The sequence below is a fragment of the Ranitomeya imitator genome, chromosome 5 (genome assembly GCF_032444005.1).
Source record: "Ranitomeya imitator isolate aRanImi1 chromosome 5, aRanImi1.pri, whole genome shotgun sequence".
Lineage (NCBI taxonomy): Eukaryota > Metazoa > Chordata > Amphibia > Anura > Dendrobatidae > Ranitomeya > Ranitomeya imitator.
The window spans coordinates 704,203,788-704,226,707 of NC_091286.1; the positions used below are offsets into that span (position 1 = coordinate 704,203,788).

Sequence of the window (22,920 nt, forward strand, 5' to 3'; positions counted from 1 at the left end):
TGGCACTGTTATGGAGGGGCATTGTGGAGGGAGCTGTGACTGGCACTGTTATGGAGGGGCATTGTGGAGGGAGCTGTGACTGGCACTGTTATGGAGGGGCATTGTGGAGGGAGCTGTGACTGCCACTGTTATGGAGGGGCATTGTGAAGGGAGATGTGACTGCCACTGTTATGGAGGGAGCTATGACTGGCACTGTTATGGAGGGGCATTGTGGAGGGAGCTGTGACTGGCACTGTTATGGAGGGGCATTGTGGAGGCAGCTGTGACTGGCACTGTTATGGAGGGGCATTGTGGAGGGAGATGTGACTGCCACTGTTATGGAGGGGCATTGTGGAGGGAGCTGTGACTGGCACTGTTATGGAGGGGCATTGTGGAGGGAGCTGTGACTCGCACTGTTATGGAGGGGCATTGTGGAGGGAGCTGTGACTGGCACTGTTATGGAGGGGCATTGTGGAGGGAGCTGTGACTCGCACTGTTATGGAGGGGCATTGTGGAGGGAGATGTGACTGCCACTGTTATGGAGGGGCATTGTGGAGGGAGCTGTGACTGGCACTGTTATGGAGGGGCATTGTGGAGGGAGCTGTGACTCGCACTGTTATGGAGGGGCATTGTGGAGGGAGCTGTGACTGGCACTGTTATGGAGGGGCATTGTGGAGGGAGCTGTGACTCGCACTGTTATGGAGGGGCATTGTGGAGGGAGCTGTGACTGGCACTGTTATGGAGGGACATTGTGGAGGGAGCTGTGACTGGCATTGTTATGGAGGGGCATTGTGGAGGGAGCTGTGACTGGCACTGTTAAGGAGGGGCATTGTGGAGGGAGCTGTGACTGGCACTGTTATGGAGGGGCATTGTGGAGGCAGCTGTGACTGGCACTGTTATGGAGGGACATTGTGGAGGGAGCTGTGACTGGCACTGTTATGGAGGGGCATTGTGGAGGCAGCTGTGACTGGCACTGTTATGGAGGGACATTGTGGAGGGAACTGTGACTGGCACTGTTAAGGAGGGGCATTGTGGAGGGAGGTGTGACTGGCACTGTTATGGAGGGGCATTGTGGAGGGAGCTGTGACTGGCACTGTTATGGAGGGGCATTGTGGAGGGAGCTGTGACTGGCACTGTTATGGAGGGGCATTGTGGAGGGAGCTGTGACTGGCACTGTTATGGAGGGAGCTGTGACTGGCACTGTTATGGAGGGGCATTGTGGAGGGAGCTGTGACTGGCACTGTTATGGAGGGGCATTGTGGAGGGAGGTGTGACTGGCACTGTTATGGAGGGGCATTGTGGAGGGAGCTGTGACTGGCACTGTTATGGAGGGGCATTGTGGAGGGAGCTGTGACTGGCACTGTTATGGAGGGGCATTGTGGAGGGAGGTGTGACTGGCACTGTTATGGAGGGGCATTGTGGAGGGAGCTGTGACTGGCACTGTTATGGAGGGGCATTGTGAAGGGAGATGTGACTGCCACTGTTATGGAGGGGCATTGTGGAGGGAGCTGTGACTGGCACTGTTAAGGAGGGGCATTGTGGAGGGAGCTGTGACTGGCACTGTTATGGAGGGGCATTGTGGAGGCAGCTGTGACTGGCACTGTTATGGAGGGACATTGTGGAGGGAGCTGTGACTGGCACTGTTATGGAGGGACATTGTGGAGGGAGCTGTGACTGGCACTGTTAAGGAGGGGCATTGTGGAGGGAGCTGTGACTGGCACTGTTATGGAGGGGCATTGTGGAGGCAGCTGTGACTGGCACTGTTATGGAGGGACATTGTGGAGGGAGCTGTGACTGGCACTGTTATGGAGGGGCATTGTGGAGGCAGCTGTGACTGGCACTGTTATGGAGGGACATTGTGGAGGGAGCTGTGACTCGCACTGTTATGGAGGGACATTGTGGAGGGAGCTGTGACTGGCATTGTTATGGAGGGACATTGTGGAGGGAGCTGTGACTGGCACTGTTATGGAGGAGCATTCTGGAGGGAGCTGTGACTGGCACTGTTATGGAGGGACATTGTGGAGGGAGCTGTGACTGGCATTGTTATGGAGGGGCATTGTGGAGGGAGCTGTGACTGGCACTGTTATGGAGGGGCATTGTGGAGGGAGCTGTGACTGGCACTGTTATGGAGGGACATTGTGGAGGGAGGTGTGACAGGCACTGTTAAGGAGGGGCATTGTGGAGGGAGCTGTGACTGGCACTGTTATGGAGGGTCATTGTGGAGGGATCTTTGACTGACACTGTTATGGAGGGGCATTGTGGAGGGAGCTGTGACTCGCACTGTTATGGAGGGGCATTGTGGAGGGAGCTGTGACTGGCACTGTTATGGAGGGACATTGTGGAGGGAGCTGTGACTGGCATTGTTATGGAGAGGCATTGTGGAGGGAGCTGTGACTGGCACTGTTATGGAGGAGCATTCTGGAGGGAGCTGTGACTGGCACTGTTATGGAGGGACATTGTGGAGGGAACTGTGACTGGCACTGTTAAGGAGGGGCATTGTGGAGGGAGCTGTGACTGGCACTGTTATGGAGGGACATTGTGGAGGGAGCTGTGAATGGCACTGTTATGGAGGGACATTGTGGAGGGAGGTGTGACAGGCACTGTTATGGAGGGACATTGTGGAGGGAGCTGTGACTGGCATTGTTATGGAGGGGCATTGTGGAGGGAGCTGTGACTGGCACTGTTATGGAGGGACATTGTGGAGGGAGCTGTGACTCGCACTGTTATGGAGGGGCCTTGTGGTGGGAGCTGTGACTGGCATTGTTATGGAGGGGCATTGTGGAGGGAGCTGTGACTGGCACTGTTATGGAGGGACATTGTGGAGGGAGCTGTGACTGGCACTGTTATGGAGGGACATTGTGGAGGGAACTGTGACTGGCACTGTTAAGGAGGGGCATTGTGGAGGGAGCTGTGACTGGCACTGTTATGGAGGGACATTGTGGAGGGAGCTGTGAATGGCACTGTTATGGAGGGACATTGTGGTGGGAGCTGTGACTGGCACTGTTATGGAGGGACATTGTGGAGGGAGCTGTGACTCGCACTGTTATGGAGGGACATTGTGGAGGGAGCTGTGAATGGCACTGTTATGGAGGGACATTGTGGTGGGAGCTGTGACTGGCACTGTTATGGAGGGGCATTGTGGAGGGAGCTGTGACTCGCACTGTTATGGAGGGACATTGTGGAGGGAACTGTGACTGGCACTGTTATGGAGGGACATTGTGGAGGGAGGTGTGACAGGCACTGTTATGGAGGGTCATTGTGGAGGGATCTTTGACTGACACTGTTATGGAGGGGCACTGTGGAGGGAGCTGTGACTCGCACTGTTATGGAGGGGCATTGTGGAGGGAGCTGTGACTGGCACTGTTATGGAGGGACATTGTGGAGGGAGCTGTGACTGGCACTGTTATGGAGGGGCATTGTGGAGGGAGCTGTGACTGGCACTGTTATGGAGGGACATTGTGGAGGGAGCTGTGACTCGCACTGTTATGGAGGGACATTGTGGAGGGAGCTGTGACTCGCACTGTTATGGAGGGACATTGCGGAGGGAGGTGAGACAGGCACTGTTATGGAGGGACATTGTGGAGGGAGCTGTGACTCGCACTGTTATGGAGGGACATTGTGGAGGGAGCTGTGACTGGCACTGTTATGGAGGGGCATTGCGGAGGGAGGTGTGACAGGCACTGTTATGGAGGGGCATTGTGGAGGGAGCTGTGACTGGCACTGTTATGGAGGGGCATTGTGGAGGCAGCTGTGACTGGCACTGTTATGGAGGGTCATTGTGGAGGGAGCTTTGACTGACACTGTTATGGAGGGGCACTGTGGAGGGAGCTGTGACTGGCACTGTTATGGAGGGGCATTGTGGAGGGAGCTGTGACTGGCACTGTTATGGAGGGGCATTGTGGAGGGAGCTGTGACTGGCACTGTTATGGAGGGTCATTGTGGAGGGAGCTTTGACTGACACTGTTATGGAGGGGCACTGTGGAGGGAGCTGTGACTGGCACTGTTATGGAGGGGCATTGTGGAGGGAGCTGTGACTGGCACTGTTATGGAGGGACATTGTGGAGGGAGCTGTGACTCGCACTGTTATGGAGGGACATTGTGGAGGGAGCTGTGAATGGCATTGTTATGGAGGGGCATTGCGGAGGGAGGTGTGACAGGCACTGTTATGGAGGGACATTGTGGAGGGAGCTGTGACTCGCACTGTTATGGAGGGACATTGTGGAGGGAGCTGTGAATGGCATTGTTATGGAGGGGCATTGCGGAGGGAGCTGTGACAGGCACTGTTATGGAGGGGCATTGTGGAGGGAGCTGTGACTGGCACTGTTATGGAGGGGCATTGTGGAGGGAGCTGTGACTGGCACTGTTATGGAGGGGCATTGTGGAGGGAGCTGTGACTGGCACTGTTATGGAGGGACATTGTGGAGGGAGCTGTGACTCGCACTGTTATGGAGGGACATTGTGGAGGGAGCTGTGACTGGCATTGTTATGGAGGGGCATTGCGGAGGGAGGTGTGACAGGCACTGTTATGGAGGGGCATTGTGGAGGGAGCTGTGACTGGCACTGTTATGGAGGGGCATTGTGGAGGCAGCTGTGACTGGCACTGTTATGGAGGGTCATTGTGGAGGGAGCTTTGACTGACACTGTTATGGAGGGGCACTGTGGAGGGAGCTGTGACTGGCACTGTTATGGAGGGGCATTGTGGAGGGAGCTGTGACTGGCACTGTTAAGGAGGGGCATTGTGGAGGGAGCTGTGACTGGCACTGTTATGGAGGGACATTGTGGAGGGAGCTGTGACTCGCACTGTTATGGAGGGACATTGTGGAGGGAGCTGTGAATGGCATTGTTATGGAGGGGCATTGCGGAGGGAGGTGTGACAGGCACTGTTATGGAGGGACATTGTGGAGGGAGCTGTGACTCGCACTGTTATGGAGGGACATTGTGGAGGGAGCTGTGACTGGCACTGTTATGGAGGGGCATTGCGGAGGGAGGTGTGACAGGCACTGTTATGGAGGGGCATTGCGGAGGGAGGTGTGACAGGCACTGTTATGGAGGGGCATTGTGGAGGGAGCTGTGACTGGCACTGTTATGGAGGGACATTGTGGAGGGAGCTGTGACTGGCACTGTTATGGAGGGTCATTGTGGAGGGAGCTTTGACTGACACTGTTATGGAGGGGCACTGTGGAGGGAGCTGTGACTCGCACTGTTATGGAGGGACATTGTGGAGGGAGCTGTGACTGGCATTGTTATGGAGGGGCATTGCGGAGGGAGGTGTGACAGGCACTGTTATGGAGGGACATTGCGGAGGGAGGTGTGACTAGCACTGTTATGGAGGGACATTGTGGAGGGAGCTGTGACTAGCACTGTTATGGAGGGACATTGCGGAGGGAGGTGTGACAGGCACTGTTATGGAGGGGCATTGTGGAGGGAGCTGTGACTCGCACTGTTATGGAGGGACATTGTGGAGGGAGCTGTGACTGGCACTGTTATGGAGGGACATTGCGGAGGGAGGTGTGACAGGCACTGTTATGGAGGGGCATTGTGGAGGGAGCTGTGACTCGCACTGTTATGGAGGGACATTGTGGAGGGAGCTGTGACTAGCACTGTTATGGAGGGACATTGCGGAGGGAGGTGTGACAGGCACTGTTATGGAGGGACATTGTGGAGGGAGCTGTGACTGGCACTGTTATGGAGGGACATTGTGAAGGGAGCTGTGACTAGCACTGTTATGGAGGGACATTGTGAAGGGAGCTGTGACTGGCACTGTTATGGAGGGACATTGTGGAGGGAGCTGTGACTGGCACTGTTATGGAGGGACATTGTGGAGGGAGCTGTGACTGGCACTGTTATGGAGGGACATTGTGGAGGGAGCTGTGACTAGCACTGTTATGGAGGGACATTGTGGAGGGAGCTGTGACTGGCACTGTTATGGAGGGACATTGCGGAGGGAGGTGTGACAGGCACTGTTATGGAGGGACATTGCGGAGGGAGCTGTGACTCGCACTGTTATGGAGGGACATTGTGGAGGGAGCTCTGACTGGCACTGTTATGGAGGGACATTGCGGAGGGAGGTGTGACAGGCACTGTTATGGAGGGACATTGTGGAGGGAGCTGTGACTGGCACTGTTATGGAGGGACATTGCGGAGGGAGGTGTGACTGGCACTGTTATGGAGGGACATTGTGGAGGGAGCTGTGACTGGCACTGTTATGGAGGGACATTGCGGAGGGAGGTGTGACAGGCACTGTTATGGAGGGACATTGCGGAGGGAGGTGTGACTAGCACTGTTATGGAGGGACATTGTGGAGGGAGCTGTGACTGGCACTGTTATGGAGGGACATTGTGGAGGGAGCTGTGACTGGCACTGTTATGGAGGGACATTGTGGAGGGAGCTGTGAGTGGCACTGTTATGGAGGGACATTGTGGAGGGAGCTGTGACTGGTACTGTTATGGAGGGACATTGTGGAGGGAGCTGTGAGTGGCACTGTTATGGAGGGACATTGTGGAGGGAGCTGTGACTGGCACTGTTATGGAGGGGCATTGTGGAGGGAGCTGTGACTGGCACTGTTATGGAGGGGCATTGTGGAGGGAGCTGTGACTGGCATTGTTATGGAGGGGCATTGTGGAGGGAGCTGTGACTCGCACTGTTATGGAGGGGCATTGTGGAGGGAGCTGTGACTGGCACTGTTATGGAGGAGCATTGTGGAGGGAGCTGTGACTGGCACTGTTATGGAGGGGCATTGTGGAGGGAGCTGTGACTGGTACTGTTATGGAGGGGCATTGTGAAGGGAGATGTGACTGGCACTGTTATGGAGGGACATTGTGGAGGGAGCTGTGACTGGCACTGTTATGGAGGGGCATTGTGGAGGGAGCTGTGACTCGCACTGTTATGGAGGGGCATTGTGGAGGGAGCTGTGACTGGCACTGTTATGGAGGAGCATTCTGGAGGGAGCTGTGACTGGCACTGTTATGGAGGGGCATTGTGGAGGGAGCTGTGACTGGCACTGTTATGGAGGGACATTGTGGAGGGAGCTGTGACTCGCACTGTTATGGAGGGGCATTGTGGAGGGAGCTGTGACTGGCACTGTTATGGAGGGGCATTGTGGAGGGAGCTGTGACTGGCACTGTTATGGAGGGACATTGTGGAGGGAGCTGTGAATGGCACTGTTATGGAGGGTCATTGTGGAGGGATCTTTGACTGACACTGTTATGGAGGGGCACTGTGGAGGGAGCTGTGACTCGCACTGTTATGGAGGGGCATTGTGGAGGGAGCTGTGACTGGCACTGTTATGGAGGGACATTGTGGAGGGAGCTGTGACTGGCACTGTTATGGAGGGACATTGTGGAGGGAGCTGTGACTGGCACTGTTATGGAGGGGCATTGTGGAGGGAGCTGTGACTCGCACTGTTATGGAGGGGCATTGTGGAGGGAGCTGTGACTGGCACTGTTATGGAGGAGCATTCTGGAGGGAGCTGTGACTCGCACTGTTATGGAGGGACATTGCGGAGGGAGCTGTGACTGGCACTGTTATGGAGGGACATTGTGGAGGGAGCTGTGACTCGCACTGTTATGGAGGGGCATTGTGGAGGGAGCTGTGACTGGCACTGTTATGGAGGGGCATTGTGGAGGGAGCTGTGACTGGCACTGTTATGGAGGGACATTGTGGAGGGAGCTGTGAATGGCACTGTTATGGAGGGTCATTGTGGAGGGATCTTTGACTGACACTGTTATGGAGGGGCACTGTGGAGGGAGCTGTGACTCGCACTGTTATGGAGGGGCATTGTGGAGGGAGCTGTGACTGGCACTGTTATGGAGGGACATTGTGGAGGGAGCTGTGACTGGCACTGTTATGGAGGGACATTGTGGTGGAAGCTGTGACTCGCACTGTTAAGGAGGGGCATTGTGGAGGGAGCTGTGATTGGCACTGTTATGGAGGGGCATTGTGGTGGAAGCTGTGACTCGCACTGTTAAGGAGGGGCATTGTGGAGGGAGCTGTGACTGGTACTGTTATGGAGGGGCATTGTGGAGGGAGCTGTGACTGGCACTGTTATGGAGGGACATTGTGGAGGGAGCTGTGACTGGCACTGTTATGGAGGGGCATTGTGGAGGGAGCTGTGACTCGCACTGTTATGGAGGGGCATTGTGGAGGGAGCTGTGACTGGCACTGTTATGGAGGGGCATTGTGGTGGAAGCTGTGACTCGCACTGTTAAGGAGGGGCATTGTGGAGGGAGCTGTGACTGGCACTGTTATGGAGGGACATTGTGGAGGGAGCTGTGACTGGCACTGTTATGGAGGGACATTGTGGAGGGAGCTGTGACTGGCACTGTTATGGAGGGGCATTGTGGAGGGAGCTGTGACTGGCACTGTTATGGAGGGACATTGTGGAGGGAGCTGTGACTGGCACTGTTAAGGAGGGGCATTGTGGAGGGAGCTGTGACTGGCACTGTTATGGAGGGACATTGTGAAGGGAGCTGTGACTGGCACTGTTATGGAGGGACATTGTGGAGGGAGCTGTGACTGGCACTGTTATGGAGGGACATTGTGGAGGGAGCTGTGACTCGCACTGTTATGGAGGGACATTGTGGAGGGAGCTGTGACTGGCACTGTTAAGGAGGGGCATTGTGGAGGGAGCTGTGACTGGCACTGTTATGGAGGGGCATTGTGGAGGGATCTGTGACTGGCACTGTTAAGGAGGGGCATTGTGGAGGGAGCTGTGACTGGCACTGTTATGGAGGGGCATTGTGGAGGGAGCTGTGACTGGCACTGTTATGGAGGGGCATTGTGGAGGGAGCTGTGACTGACATTGTTATGGAGGGGCATTGTGGAGGGAGCTGTGACTGGCACTGTTATGGAGGAACATTGTGGAGGGAGCTGTGACTGGCACTGTTATGGAGGGGCATTGTGGTGGGAGCTGTGACTGGCACTGTTATGGAGAGGCATTGTGGAGGGAGCGGTGACTGGCACTGTTATGGAGGGACATTGTGGAGGGAGCTGTGACTGGCACTGTTATGGAGGGGCATTGTGGAGGGAGCTGTGACTGGCACTGTTATGAAGGGGCATTGTGGAGGGAGCTGTGACTGGTACTGTTATGGAGGGGCATTGTGGAGGGAGCTGTGACTGGCACTGTTATGGAGGGACATTGTGGAGGGAGCTGTGACTGGCACTGTTATGGAGGGACATTGTGGAGGGAGCTGTGACTGGCACTGTTATGGAGGGGCATTGTGGAGGGAGCTGTGACTCGCACTGTTATGGAGGGGCATTGTGGAGGGAGCTGTGACTGGCACTGTTATGGAGGGGCATTGTGGTGGGAGCTGTGACTGGCACTGTTAAGGAGGGGCATTGTGGAGGGAGCTGTGACTGGCACTGTTATGGAGGGGCATTGTGGAGGGAGCTGTGACTGGCACTGTTATGGAGGGGCATTGTGGAGGGAGCTGTGACTCGCACTGTTAAGGAGGGGCATTATGGAGGGAGCTGTGACTGACACTGTTATGGAGGGGCATTGTGGAGGGAGCTGTGACTGGCACTGTTATGGAGGGGCATTGTGGAGGGAGCTGTGACTGGCACTGTTATGGAGGGACATTGTGGAGGGAGCTGTGACTGGCACTGATATGGAGGGGCATTGTGGTGGGAGCTGTGACTGGCACTGTTAAGGAGGGGCATTGTGGAGGGAGCTGTGACTGGCACTGATATGGAGGGGCATTGTGGAGGGAGCTGTGACTGGCACTGTTATGGAGGGGCATTGTGGAGGGAGCTGTGACTGGCACTGTTATGGAGGGACATTGTGGAGGGAGCTGTGACTGGCACTGATATGGAGGGGCATTGTGGTGGGAGCTGTGACTGGCACTGTTATGGAGGGGCATTGTGGAGGGAGCTGTGACTGGCACTGTTATGGAGGGGCATTGTGGAAGGAGCTGTGACTCGCACTGTTAAGGAGGGGCATTGTGGTGGGAGCTGTGACTGGCACTGTTATGGAGGGGCATTGTGGAGGGAGCTGTGACTGGCACTGTTATGGAGGGGCATTGTGGAGGGAGCTGTGACTCGCACTGTTATGGAGGGGCATTGTGGAGGGAGCTGTGACTGGCACTGTTAAGGAGGGGCATTGTGGAGGGAGCTGTGACTGGCACTGTTATGGAGGGGCACTGTGGAGGGAGCTGTGACTGGCACTGTTATGGAGGGGCACTGTGGAGGGAGCTGTGACTGGCACTGTTATGGAGGGGCATTGTGGAGGGAGCTGTGACTGGCACTGTTAAGGAGGGGCATTGTGGAGGGAGCTGTGACTGGCACTGTTATGGAGGGGCACTGTGGAGGGAGCTGTGACTGGCACTGTTATGGAGGGGCATTGTGGAGGGAGCTGTGACTGACATTGTTATTGAGGGGCATTGTGGAGGGAGCTGTGACTGGCACTGTTATGGAGGGGCATTGTGGAGGGAGCTGTGACTGGCACTGTTATGGAGGGGCATTGTGGAGGGAGCTGTGACTGGCACTGTTATGGAGGGGCACTGTGGAGGGAGCTGTGACTGGCACTGTTATGGAGGGACATTGTGGAGGGAGCTGTGACTGGCACTGTTAAGGAGGGGCATTGTGGAGGGAGCTGTGACTGGCACTGTTATGGAGGGACATTGTGGAGGGAGCTGTGACTGGCACTGTTAAGGAGGGGCATTGTGGAGGGAGCTGTGACTCGCATTGTTATGGAGGGGCATTGTGGAGGGAGCTGTGACTCGCATTGTTATGGAGGGGCATTGTGGTGGGAGCTGTGACTCGCATTGTTATGGAGGGGCATTGTGGAGGGAGCTGTGATTGGCACTGTTATGGAGGGGCACTGTGGAGGGAGCTGTGACTGGCATTGTTATGGAGGGGCACTGTGGAGGCAGCTGTGACTGGCACTGTTATGGAGGGACATTGTGGAGGGAGCTGTGACTGGCACTGTTAAGGAGGGGCATTGTGGAGGGAGCTGTGACTGGCACTGTTATGGAAGGACATTGTGGAGGGAGCTGTGACTGGCACTGTTAAGGAGGGGCATTGTGGAGGGAGCTGTGACTCGCATTGTTATGGAGGGGCATTGTGGAGGGAGCTGTGACTCGCATTGTTATGGAGGGGCATTGTGGTGGGAGCTGTGACTCGCATTGTTATGGAGGGGCATTGTGGTGGGAGCTGTGACTCGCATTGTTATGGAGGGGCATTGTGGAGGGAGCTGTGACTGGCACTGTTATGGAGGGACATTGTGGAGGGAGCTGTGACTCGCATTGTTATGGAGGGACATTGTGGAGGGAGCTGTGACTGGCACTGTTATGGAGGGGCATTGTGGAGGGAGCTCTGACTGGCACTGTTATGGAGGGGCATTGTGGAGGGAGCTCTGACTGGCACTGTTATGGAGGGACATTGTGGAGGGAGCTGTGACTGGCACTGTTATGGAGGGGCATTGTGGAGGGAGCTGTGACTGGCACTGTTAAGGAGGGGCATTGTGGAGGGAGCTGTGACTGGCACTGTTAAGGAGGGGCATTGTGGAGGGAGCTGTGACTGGCACTGTTATGAAGGGACATTGTGGAGGGAGCTGTGACTGGCACTGTTATGGAGGGACATTGTGGAGGGAGCTGTGACTGGCACTGTTATGGAGGGACATTGTGGAGGGAGCTGTGACTGGCACTGTTATGGAGGGACATTGTGGAGGGAGCTGTGACTGGCATTGTTATGGAGGGGCATTGTGGAGGGAGCTGTGCCTGGCACTGTTAAGGAGGGGCATTGTGGTGAAAGCTGTGACTGGCATTGTTATGGAGGGGCATTGTGGAGGGAGCTGTGACTGGCACTGTTATGAAGGGACATTGTGGAGGGAGCTGTGACTGGCACTGTTATGGAGGGGCATTGTGGAAGGAGCTGTGACTCGCACTGTTAAGGAGGGGCATTGTGGAGGCAGCTGTGACTGGCACTGTTATGGAGGGGCATTGTGGAGGGAGCTGTGACTGGCACTGTTAAGGAGGGGCATTATGGAGGGAGCTGTGACTGGCACTGTTATGGAGGGGCATTGTGGTGGGAGCTGTGACTGACATTGTTATGGAGGGGCATTGTGGAGGGAGCTGTGACTAGCACTGTTATGGAGGGGCATTGTGGAGGGAGCTGTGACTGGCACTGTTATGGAGGGGCATTGTGGAGGGAGCTGTGACTGGCACTGTTATGGAGGGGCATTGTGGAGGGAGCTGTGACTGGCACTGTTATGGAGGGGCATTGTGGAGGGAGCTGTGACTGACACTGTTATGGAGGGACATTGTGGAGGGAGCTGTGACTGGCACTGTTATGGAGGGACATTGTGGAGGGAGCTGTGACTGGCACTGTTATGGAGGGGCATTGTGGAGGGAGCTGTGACTGGCACTGTTATGGAGGGGCATTGTGGAGGGAGCTGTGACTGGCACTGTTATGGAGGGGCATTGTGGAGGGAGCTGTGACTCGCACTGTTATGGAGGGGCATTGTGGAGGGAGCTGTGACTCGCACTGTTATGGAGGGGCATTGTGGAAGGAGCTGTGACTCGCACTGTTAAGGAGGGGCATTGTGGAGGCAGCTGTGACTGGCACTGTTATGGAGGGGCATTGTGGAGGGAGCTGTGACTGGCACTGTTAAGGAGGGGCATTATGGAGGGAGCTGTGACTGGCACTGTTATGGAGGGGCATTGTGGTGGGAGCTGTGACTGGCATTGTTATGGAGGGGCATTGTGGAGGGAGCTGTGACTGGCACTGTTATGGAGGGGCATTGTGGAGGGAGCTGTGACTGGCACTGTTAAGGAGGGGCATTATGGAGGGAGCTGTGACTGGCACTGTTATGGAGGGGCATTGTGGTGGGAGCTGTGACTGACATTGTTATGGAGGGGCATTGTGGAGGGAACTGTGACTAGCACTGTTATGGAGGGGCATTGTGGAGGGAGCTGTGACTGACCCTGTTATGGAGGGACATTGTGGAGGGAGCTGTGACTGGCACTGTTATGGAGGGGCATTGTGGAGGGAGCTGTGACTGGCACTGTTATGGAGGGGCATTGTGGAGGGAGCTGTGACTGGCACTGTTATGGAGGGGCATTGTGGAGGGAGCTGTGACTGGCACTGTTATGGAGGGGCATTGTGGAGGGAGCTGTGACTGGCACTGTTATGGAGGGGCATTGTGGAGGGAGCTGTGACTGGCACTGTTATGGAGGGGCATTGTGGAGGGAGCTGTGACTGGCACTGTTAAGGAGGGGCATTGTGGAGGGAGCTGTGACTGGCATTATGGAGGGGCATTGTGGAGGGAGCTGTGACGGGCACTGTTAAGGAGGGGCATTGTGGAGGGAGCTGTGACTGGCATTATGGAGGGGCATTGTGGAGGGAGCTGTGATTGGCACTGTTATGGAGGGGCACTGTGGAGGGAGCTGTGACTGGCATTGTTATGAAAGGGCATAGTGGAGGGAACTGTGACTGGCACTGTTAAGGAGGGGCATTGTGGAGGGAGCTGTGACTGGCACTGTTAAGGAGGGGCATTGTGGAGGGAGCTGTGACTGGCACTGTTAAGGAGGGGCATTGTGGAGGGAGCTGTGACTGGCACTGTTATGGAGGGGCATTGTGGAGGGAGCTGTGACTGGCACTGTTATGGAGGGGCATTGTGGAGGGAGCTGTGACTGGCACTGTTATGGAGGGACATTGTGGAGGGAGCTGTGACTGGCACTGTTATGGAGGGGCATTGTGGAGGGAGCTGTGACTGGCACTGTTATGGAGGGACATTGTGGAGGGAGCTGTGACTGGCACTGATATGGAGGGGCATTGTGGAGGGAGCTGTGACTGGCACTGTTAAGGAGGGGCATTGTGGAGGGAGCTGTGACTGGCATTATGGAGGGGCATTGTGGAGGGAGCTGTGACGGGCATTGTTATGGAGGGGCACTGTGGAGGGAGCTGTGACTGGCATTGTTATGAAGGGGCATAGTGGAGGGAACTGTGACTGGCACTGTTAAGGAGGGGCATTGTGGAGGGAGCTGTGACTGGCACTGTTAAGGAGGGGCATTGTGGAGGGAGCTGTGACTGGCACTGTTAAGGAGGGGCATTGTGGAGGGAGCTGTGACTGGCACTGTTATGGAGGGGCATTGTGGAGGGAGCTGTGACTGGCACTGTTATGGAGGGGCATTGTGGAGGGAGCTGTGACTGGCACTGTTATGGAGGGACATTGTGGAGGGAGCTGTGACTGGCACTGTTATGGAGGGGCATTGTGGAGGGAGCTGTGACTGGCATTATGGAGGGGCATTGTGGAGGGAGCTGTGACTGGCACTGTTATGGAGCGGCATTGTGGTGGGAGCTGTGACTGGCACTGTTATGGAGGGGCATTGTGGTGGGAGCTGTGACTGGCACTGTTATGGAGGGGCATTGTGGAGGGAGCGGTGACTGGCACTGTTATGGAGGGGCCTTGTGGTGGGAGCTGTGACTGGCACTGTTATGGAGGGGCATTGTGGTGGGAGCTGTGACTGGCACTGTTATGGAGGGGCATTGTGGTGGGAGCTGTGACTGGCACTGTTATGGAGGGGCATTGTGGAGGGAGCTGTGACTCGCACTGTTATGAAGGGGCATTGTGGTGAGAGCTGTGACTGGCACTGTTATGGAGAGGCATTGTGGAGGCAGCTGTGACTGGCACTGTTATGGAGGGGCATTGTGGAGGGAGCTGTGACTGGCACTGTTATGGAGGGGCATTGTGGTGGGAGCTGTGACTGGCACTGTTATGGAGGGGCATTGTGGTGGGAGCTGTGACTGGCACTGTTATGGAGGGGCATTGTGGAGGGAGCTGTGACTGGCACTGTTATGGAGGGGCATTGTGGAGGGAGCTGTGACTGGCACTGTTATGGAGGGGCATTGTGGAGGGAGCTGTGACTCGCACTGTTATGGAGGAGCATTGTGGAGGGAGCTGTGACTGACATTGTTATGGAGGGGCATTGTGGAGGGAGCTGTGACTCGCACTGTTATGGAGGGGCATTGTGGAGGCAGCTGTGACTGACATTATGGAGGATCATTGTGGAGGGAGCTGTGACTGGCACTGTTATGGAGGGGCATTGTGGAGGCAGCTGTGACTGGCACTGTTATGGAGGGGCATTGTGGAGGGAGCTGTGACTGGCATTGTTATGGAGGGGCATTGTGGAGGGAGCTGTGACTCGCACTGTTATGGAGGGGCATTGTGGAGGGAGCTGTGACTGGCACTGTTATGGAGGGGCATTGTAGAGGGAGCTGTGACTGGCATTGTTATGGAGGGGCATTGTGGAGGGAGCTGTGACTCGCACTGTTATGGAGGGGCATTGTGGAGGGAGCTGTGACTGGCATTGTTATGGAGGGGCATTGTGGAGGGAGCTGTGACTCGCACTGTTATGGAGGGACATTGTGGAGGGAGCTGTGACTAGCACTGTTATGGAGGGGCATTGTGGAGGGAGCTGTGACTGGCACTGTTATGGAGGGAGCTGTGACTGGCACTGTTATGGAGGGGCATTGTGGAGGGAGCTGTGACTCGCACTGTTATGGAGGAGCATTGTGGAGGGAGCTGTGACTGACATTGTTATGGAGGGGCATTGTGGAGGGAGCTGTGACTCGCACTGTTATGGAGGATCATTGTGGAGGGAGCTGTGACTGACATTATGGAGGATCATTGTGGAGGGAGCTGTGACTGACATTATGGAGGATCATTGTGGAGGGAGCTGTGACTGGCACTGTTATGGAGGGGCATTGTGGAGGCAGCTGTGACTGGCACTGTTATGGAGGGGCATTGTGGAGGGAGCTGTGACTGGCATTGTTATGGAGGGGCATTGTGGAGGGAGCTGTGACTCGCACTGTTATGGAGGGGCATTGTGGAGGGAGCTGTGACTGACATTATGGAGGATCATTGTGGAGGGAGCTGTGACTGGCACTGTTATGGAGGGGCATTGTGGAGGCAGCTGTGACTGGCACTGTTATGGAGGGGCATTGTGGAGGGAGCTGTGACTGGCATTGTTATGGAGGGGCATTGTGGAGGGAGCTGTGACTGGCACTGTTATGGAGGGACATTGTGGAGGGAGCTGTGACTGGCACTGTTATGGAGGGGCATTGTGGAGGGAGCTGTGACTCGCACTGTTATGGAGGGGCATTGTGGAGGGAGCTGTGACTGGCACTGTTATGGAGGGACATTGTGGAGGGAGCTGTGACTGGCACTGTTATGGAGGGACATTGTCGAGGGAGCTGTGACTGGCACTGTTATGGAGGAGCATTGTGGAGGGAGCTGTGACTGGCACTGTTATGGAGGGACTTTGTGGAGGGAGCTGTGACTGGCACTGTTATGGAGGGGCATTGTGGAGGGAGCTGTGACTGGCACTGTTATGGAGGGACGTTGTGGAGGGAGCTGTGACTGGCACTGTTATGGAGGAGCATTGTGGAGGGAGCTGTGACTGGCACTGTTATGGAGGGACTTTGTGGAGGGAGCTGTGACTGGCACTGTTATGGAGGGGCATTGTGGAGGGAGCTGTGACTGGCACTGTTATGGAGGGACGTTGTGGAGGGAGCTGTGACTGGCACTGTTATGGAGGGACGTTGTGGAGGGAGCTGTGACTGGCACTGTTATGGAGGGGCATTGTGGAGGGAGCTGTGACTGGCACTGTTATGGAGGGGCATTGTGGAGGGAGCTGTGACTGGCACTGTTATGGAGGGACGTTGTGGAGGGAGCTGTGACTGGCACTGTTATGGAGGGACGTTGTGGAGGGAGCTGTGACTGGCACTGTTATGGAGGAGCATTGTGGAGGGAGCTGTGACTGGCACTGTTATGGAGGGACTTTGTGGAGGGAGCTGTGACTGGCACTGTTATGGAGGGGCATTGTGGAGGGAGCTGTGACTGGCACTGTTATGGAGGGACGTTGTGGAGGGAGCTGTGACTGGCACTGTTATGGAGGGACGTTGTGGAGGGAGCTGTGACTGGCACTGTTATGGAGGAGCATTGTGGAGGGAGCTGTGACTGGCACTGTTATGGAGGGACTTTGTGGAGGGAGCTGTGACTGGCACTGTTATGGAGGGGCATTGTGGAGGGAGCTGTGACTGGCACTGTTATGGAGGGACGTTGTGGAGGGAGCTGTGACTGGCACTGTTATGGAGGGACATTGTGGAGGGAGCTGTGACTGGCACTGTTATGGAGGGGCATTGTGGAGGGAGCTGTGACTGGCACTGTTATGGAGGGACGTTGTGGAGGGAGCTGTGACTGGCACTGTTATGGAGGGGCGTTGTGGTGGGAGCTGTGACTGGCACTGTTATGGAGGGGCATTGTGGTGGGAGCTGTGACTGGCACTGTTATGGAGGGGCATTGTGGAGGGAGCTGTGACTGGCACTGTTATGGAGGGGCATTGTGGTGGGAGCTGTGACTGGCACTGTTATGGAGGGGCATTGTGGAGGGAGCTGTGACTGGCACTGTTATGGAGGGGCATTGTGGAGGGAGCTGTGACTGGCACTGTTATGGAGGGGCATTGTGGAGGGAGCTGTGACTGGCACTGTTATGGAGGGACATTGTGGAGGGAGCTGTGACTGGCACTGTTATGGAGGGGCATTGTGGAGGGAGCTGTGACTGGCACTGTTATGGAGGGACATTGTGGAGGGAGCTGTGACTGGCACTGTTATGGAGGGGCCTTGTGGTGGGAGCTGTGACTGGCACTGTTATGGAGGGACATTGTGGAGGGAGCTGTGACTGGCACTGTTATGGAGGGGCACTGTGGAGGGAGCTGTGACTGGCATTGTTATGGAGGGACATTGTGGAGGGAGCTGTGACTCGCACTGTTATGGAGGGACATTGTGGAGGGAGCTGTGACTGGCACTGTTATGGAGGGACATTGTGGAGGGAGCTGTGACTGGCACTGTTATGGAGGGGCATTGTGGAGGGAGCTGTGACTGGCACTGTTATGGAGGGACATTGTGGAGGGAGCTGTGACTGGCACTGTTATGGAGGGGCATTGTGGAGGGAGCTGTGACTGGCACTGTTATGGAGGGACATTGTGGAGGGAGCTGTGACTGGCACTGTTATGGAGGGGCCTTGTGGTGGGAGCTGTGACTGGCACTGTTATGGAGGGACATTGTGGAGGGAGCTGTGACTGGCACTGTTATGGAGGGACATTGTGGAGGGAGCTGTGACTGGCATTGTTATGGAGGGACATTGTGGAGGGAGCTGTGACTGGCACTGTTATGGAGGGGCCTTGTGGTGGGAGCTGTGACTGGCACTGTTATGGAGGGACATTGTGGAGGGAGCTGTGACTGGCATTGTTATGGAGGGACATTGTGGAGGGAGCTGTGACTCGCACTGTTATGGAGGGACATTGTGGAGGGAGCTGTGACTGGCACTGTTATGGAGGGACATTGTGGAGGGAGCTGTGACTGGCACTGTTATGGAGGGGCATTGTGGAGGGAGCTGTGACTGGCACTGTTATGGAGGGGCATTGTGGAGGGAGCTGTGACTGGCACTGTTATGGAGGGGCCTTGTGGTTGGAGCTGTGACTGGCATTGTTATGGAGGGGCATTGTGGAGGGAGCTGTGACTGGCACTGTTATGGAGGGACATTGTGGAGGGAGCTGTGACTGGCACTGTTATGGAGGGGCATTGTGGAGGGAGCTGTGACTGGCACTGTTATGGAGGGGCATTGTGGAGGGAGCTGTGACTCGCACTGTTATGGAGGGGCATTGTGGAGGGAGCTGTGACTGGCACTGTTATGGAGGGACATTGTGGAGGGAGCTGTGACTGGCATTGTTATGGAGGGGCATTGTGGAGGGAGCTGTGACTGACATTGTTATGGAGGGATGAAGTGGATGATATTGTGAATAATGGCACATTTTTTGGATTGTCGCTATCTTTTTCCTGCTGTCTCACGTGTATATTGAGCTTTACACCTTTCTAACATTCTGTTCTATTTCAGTTTCCTACCAAACCTGAACAGTGGATGGACGTTGCCAAACAGTTTGATGACTTCTGGAACTTTCCGAACTGTGGAGGAGCCTTAGGCGGGAGACACGTGCGCATCAACCCTCCCCCGCACAGCGGCTCCTTCTACTACAACTACAAGGGATTCTTCAGCATCGTGCTTATGGCCATTGTAAATGCGGAACATGAGTTTATTATGATCGACGTGGGCAAAAACGGAAGGATGTCCGATGGGGGGGTGATAGAGCAAACCCACTTCTACCATAAATTAAAGGAGAACATGTTAAATCTCCCCACGACCAGTGAAACTAAAGAGGGTCTTAACTTTGTGTTTGTGACGGACGAGTCCTTTGCGCTACATGAACACTTGCTGACCCCTTTTCCACCAAAAACAATATCTGAACAAAAGAAGATATTCAACTATCGACTGTCCAGGGCCAATCGAGTGGTGGAAAACGCCTTTGGTCTTCTATTGAGCCGATTTCGGATTTTTCACACGACGATAAACTTGTCTCCCTACAAGATAGAGCTGGTCGTTATGGCTTGTTGTTTGCTCCACAACTACTTGAGAAGGAATGACCACGCTGAATACGCACCGGCAAGTTTGTTGGACCGGGAGAACCCCGACGATGGGTCTGTCATACCAGGCGAATGGAGGTCTGGTCCTCCCGGACTTACCCCACTGCAACCTATTCAACCGCAGCTGAAGCCAAGTGGTGACATCAAGAAGAATAGAGACCGGTACATGGAATACTTCAACGGTCCGGGCGCTGTAGCCTGGCAGGATGAAATGGTGTAGAGCAGGACTTCTCCAGAGATGGGATCTGGGAGGTGCCAGCAGTGACAGTGTTAGGACTTATTGCCCTCAATATGTTTGTCTTTTATCAATAACAGTCCAAAATGTAAAATTGATCTGTTCTCTAGGCATCTTATCAGTGAATAGATATGCCGTCTGTATAGCGTAATCTTATAGGTTGCACCATCAGTTCCTGATCTCCGTGGTTTAACTGAATGTAACTCATCTGGAACCACACAGCTCGACACGCCATGTAGTGGCCATCTTCTGGTACTGCAGCTTCGTTTTTATGTATTGGAAGGTGATCTGAGCTGTAGTACCGGAGAATGGCCACTACGTGGTGTGTGGAGCGGTGCTGTACCGGCCCAGGGGCCACTGCTCCGAGTATCAGCTGATCGGCTATGGTGTCGGCTGCTAGATCCTTACTGATTCTATATTGATGACATGTCCTAAGCAAAGTTGCTCAACATCATGGCCCTGGCAACATCGTTTAAGACAATACATTAAATCTTAGTCCTTTGCCAATTTAGCGCTGTGGTTTCTCTGTTGTTTCTTGACGTGGTGACATCATGTGACCACTGCAACCACTGACTGGCCATGATGGTTGTGCAGAGGTGCATGGGACAACACCACCTTAGAGGGCTTTAGACTAAAGGTACCTTCACATTTAGCGACGCTGCAGCGATCCAGACAACGATCCCGATCGCTGCTGCGTCGCTGTGTGGTCGCTGGAGAGCTGTCACACAGACAGCTCTCCAGCGACCAACTATGCCAGTCCCCTGGTAACCAGGGTAAACATCAGGTTACTAAGCGCAGGGCCGCGCTTAGTAACCCGATGTTTACCCTGGTTACCAGCATAAAAGTAAAAAAAACAAACACTACATACTTACCTTCCACTGTCTGTCCTCCGGCGTTCTGCTTCTCTGCACTGTGTAAGCACAGCGGCCGGAAAGCAGAGTGGTGACGTCACCGCTGTGCTCTGCTTTCCGGCTGGCCGGCGCTCACAGTGCAAAGAAGCACAGCGGGGGACAGACAGCGGAAGGTAAGTATGTAGTGTTTTTTTTTTTTTACTTTTACGCTGGTAACCAGGGTAAACATCGGGTTACTAAGCGCGGCCCTGCGCTTAGTAACCCAATGTTTACCCTGGTTACCAGTGAAGACATCGCTGAATCGGCGTCACACACGCCGATTCAGCGATGTCTGCGGGAGATCCAGAGACAAAATAAAGTTCTGGACTTTCTGCAGCGACCAACGATGTCACAGCAGGATCCAGATCGCTGCTGCCTGTTAAACACAACGATATCGCTAGCCAGGACGCTGCAACGTCACGGATCACTAGCGATATCGTTCAGTGTGAAGGTACCTTAATTCTTAGGCTGGGTTCCCATTGCGTTATGGGACCGCGTTTAACGGACAGCGTTGCACGGCGAAATTAACGCCGTGCAACGTGGCCGTTAACGCGCCCATTGAAGGCAATGGGAACGCGCTTCACTAGCGCGTGCCATGTTCGGCACGTGCTAGCGACGCGCCGGTGATTCCTGGCACGCCGCGGACGCTACTTGCAGCGTCCGAGGCGCGCCCGCGGTCCGTTCCCCGCTCTCGCAGATCGGTGATCTGCGAGAGCGGGGACGTTACTGCGAACCCGACCGCAGCCCAATAAAAAACATTGCGTTAGCGCAATCCGCTAGCGCTAAACGGATTGCACTAACGCAATGTGACCCTAGCCTTACCTCTGTCCAGGTCATTGACTTGGAGAATCAGTTGTCCCCATCATGTTTTACTATTGAAGTGTCTGGACACGACACAGCATCATCATCTCAATAAGAATTCTGCCCCACTGACTTAATTTCTGACTGATACACCCCAAGTATGGAAGATGTGACGTTTTGGCCTCTATGTAATGAAAGGTGAGGGTGGTTTTCCAGTTGATATAAAAGTGACATTAAATGTTAGACGTGACCTCCCCGGACCTGCACACCGGGCACCTGGACAGCTCTTGTGTGATGATGGCAATGGTTAGGGATGTTATTAGAACACTATGAGGAGCCGTCCGTTCCCAGAGCTGAAGTGTGAGCAGTCTGTGATGTAGATGGTGGTTGTTTGGTGCACACGTTCCAGAGCCTACGAGACCGCTTGGCTGAGCGAGGGCTGCAGATAACTGCACATATCGAAGCACAATATCATAGATTAACACAAGAACTAACATTTTCCTGAGCTTTTTTCCATTGTTTCTCTGCTTTTATTTATACGGTTTCTCCCTATTTAGTAGGTTGCATTGTCCATGAAGCACATATCTTGTGAGACGTCTGCAGGCCTTGACCAGCTGTTTGAGGGTGAATATATCTGCGTTCAGTGTCAGCAAGTTACATGTTTGGACGTCCAGATAATCTAAATCTGCAGCTGGAAACACTGCGGAGCATTGCACACCTGGAGTGGATGCTAGAGCTCACTGAGGTGGGGAAGATCCGCTCCTAAAAGTGCCAGGGAGCCCAGTTCTGATCTGACCCAACCTAGTAAATATGCCTGTATGGCTGAAATGCGGGCTCCAGACTGGGATCATTACGGGGGGCCCCGGACTGGGATCATTACAGCGGGCCCAGGACTGGGATCATTACAGCGGGCCCAGGACTGGGATCATTACAGCGGGCCCAGGACTGGGATCATTACAGCGGGCCCAGGACTGGGATCATTAGAGCGGGCCCCGGACTGGGATCATTACAGCGGGCCCCGGACTGGGATCATTACAGCGGGCCCAGGACTGGGATCATTACAGCGGGCCCAGGACTGGGATCATTAGAGCGGGCCCCGGACTGGGATCATTACAGCGGGCCCGGACTGGGATCATTACAGCGGGCCCCGGACTGGGATCATTACAGCGGGCCCCGGACTGGGATCATTACAGCGGGCGCTGGACTGGGATCACTGCCGCGAGACCCGGACTGGGATCATTACAGCGGGCCCCGGACTGGGATCACTGCCGCGAGACCCGGACTGGGATCATTACAGCGGGCCCCGGACTGGGATCACTGCCGCGAGACCCGGACTGGGATCATTACAGCAGGCCCCGGACTGGGATCATTACAGCGGGCCCCGGACTGGGATCATTACAGCGGGCCCCGGACTGGGATCATTACAGCGGGCCCCGGACTGGGATCATTACAGCGGGCCCCGGACTGGGATCATTACAGCGGGCCCCGGACTGGGATCACTGCCGCGAGACCCGGACTGGGATCATTACAGCAGGCCCC

The 22,920-nt window shown here is 55.3% G+C and overlaps 1 protein-coding gene across 1 annotated transcript in view; it reads left to right on the forward strand.

Annotated features, from left to right (window-relative positions):
- LOC138638867 (putative nuclease HARBI1) overlaps positions 1-20,201 on the forward strand; it is a 42,324-nt gene extending 22,123 nt beyond the window's left edge. Inside the window, exon 2 of the mRNA XM_069728564.1 lies at positions 18,872-20,201. Within this exon, the coding sequence (XP_069584665.1) occupies positions 18,872-19,675 (804 nt within the window). The 3' untranslated portion in view covers positions 19,676-20,201. The remainder of the gene's footprint in view (positions 1-18,871) is intronic.
- Positions 20,202-22,920: the final 2,719 nt, after the last annotated feature.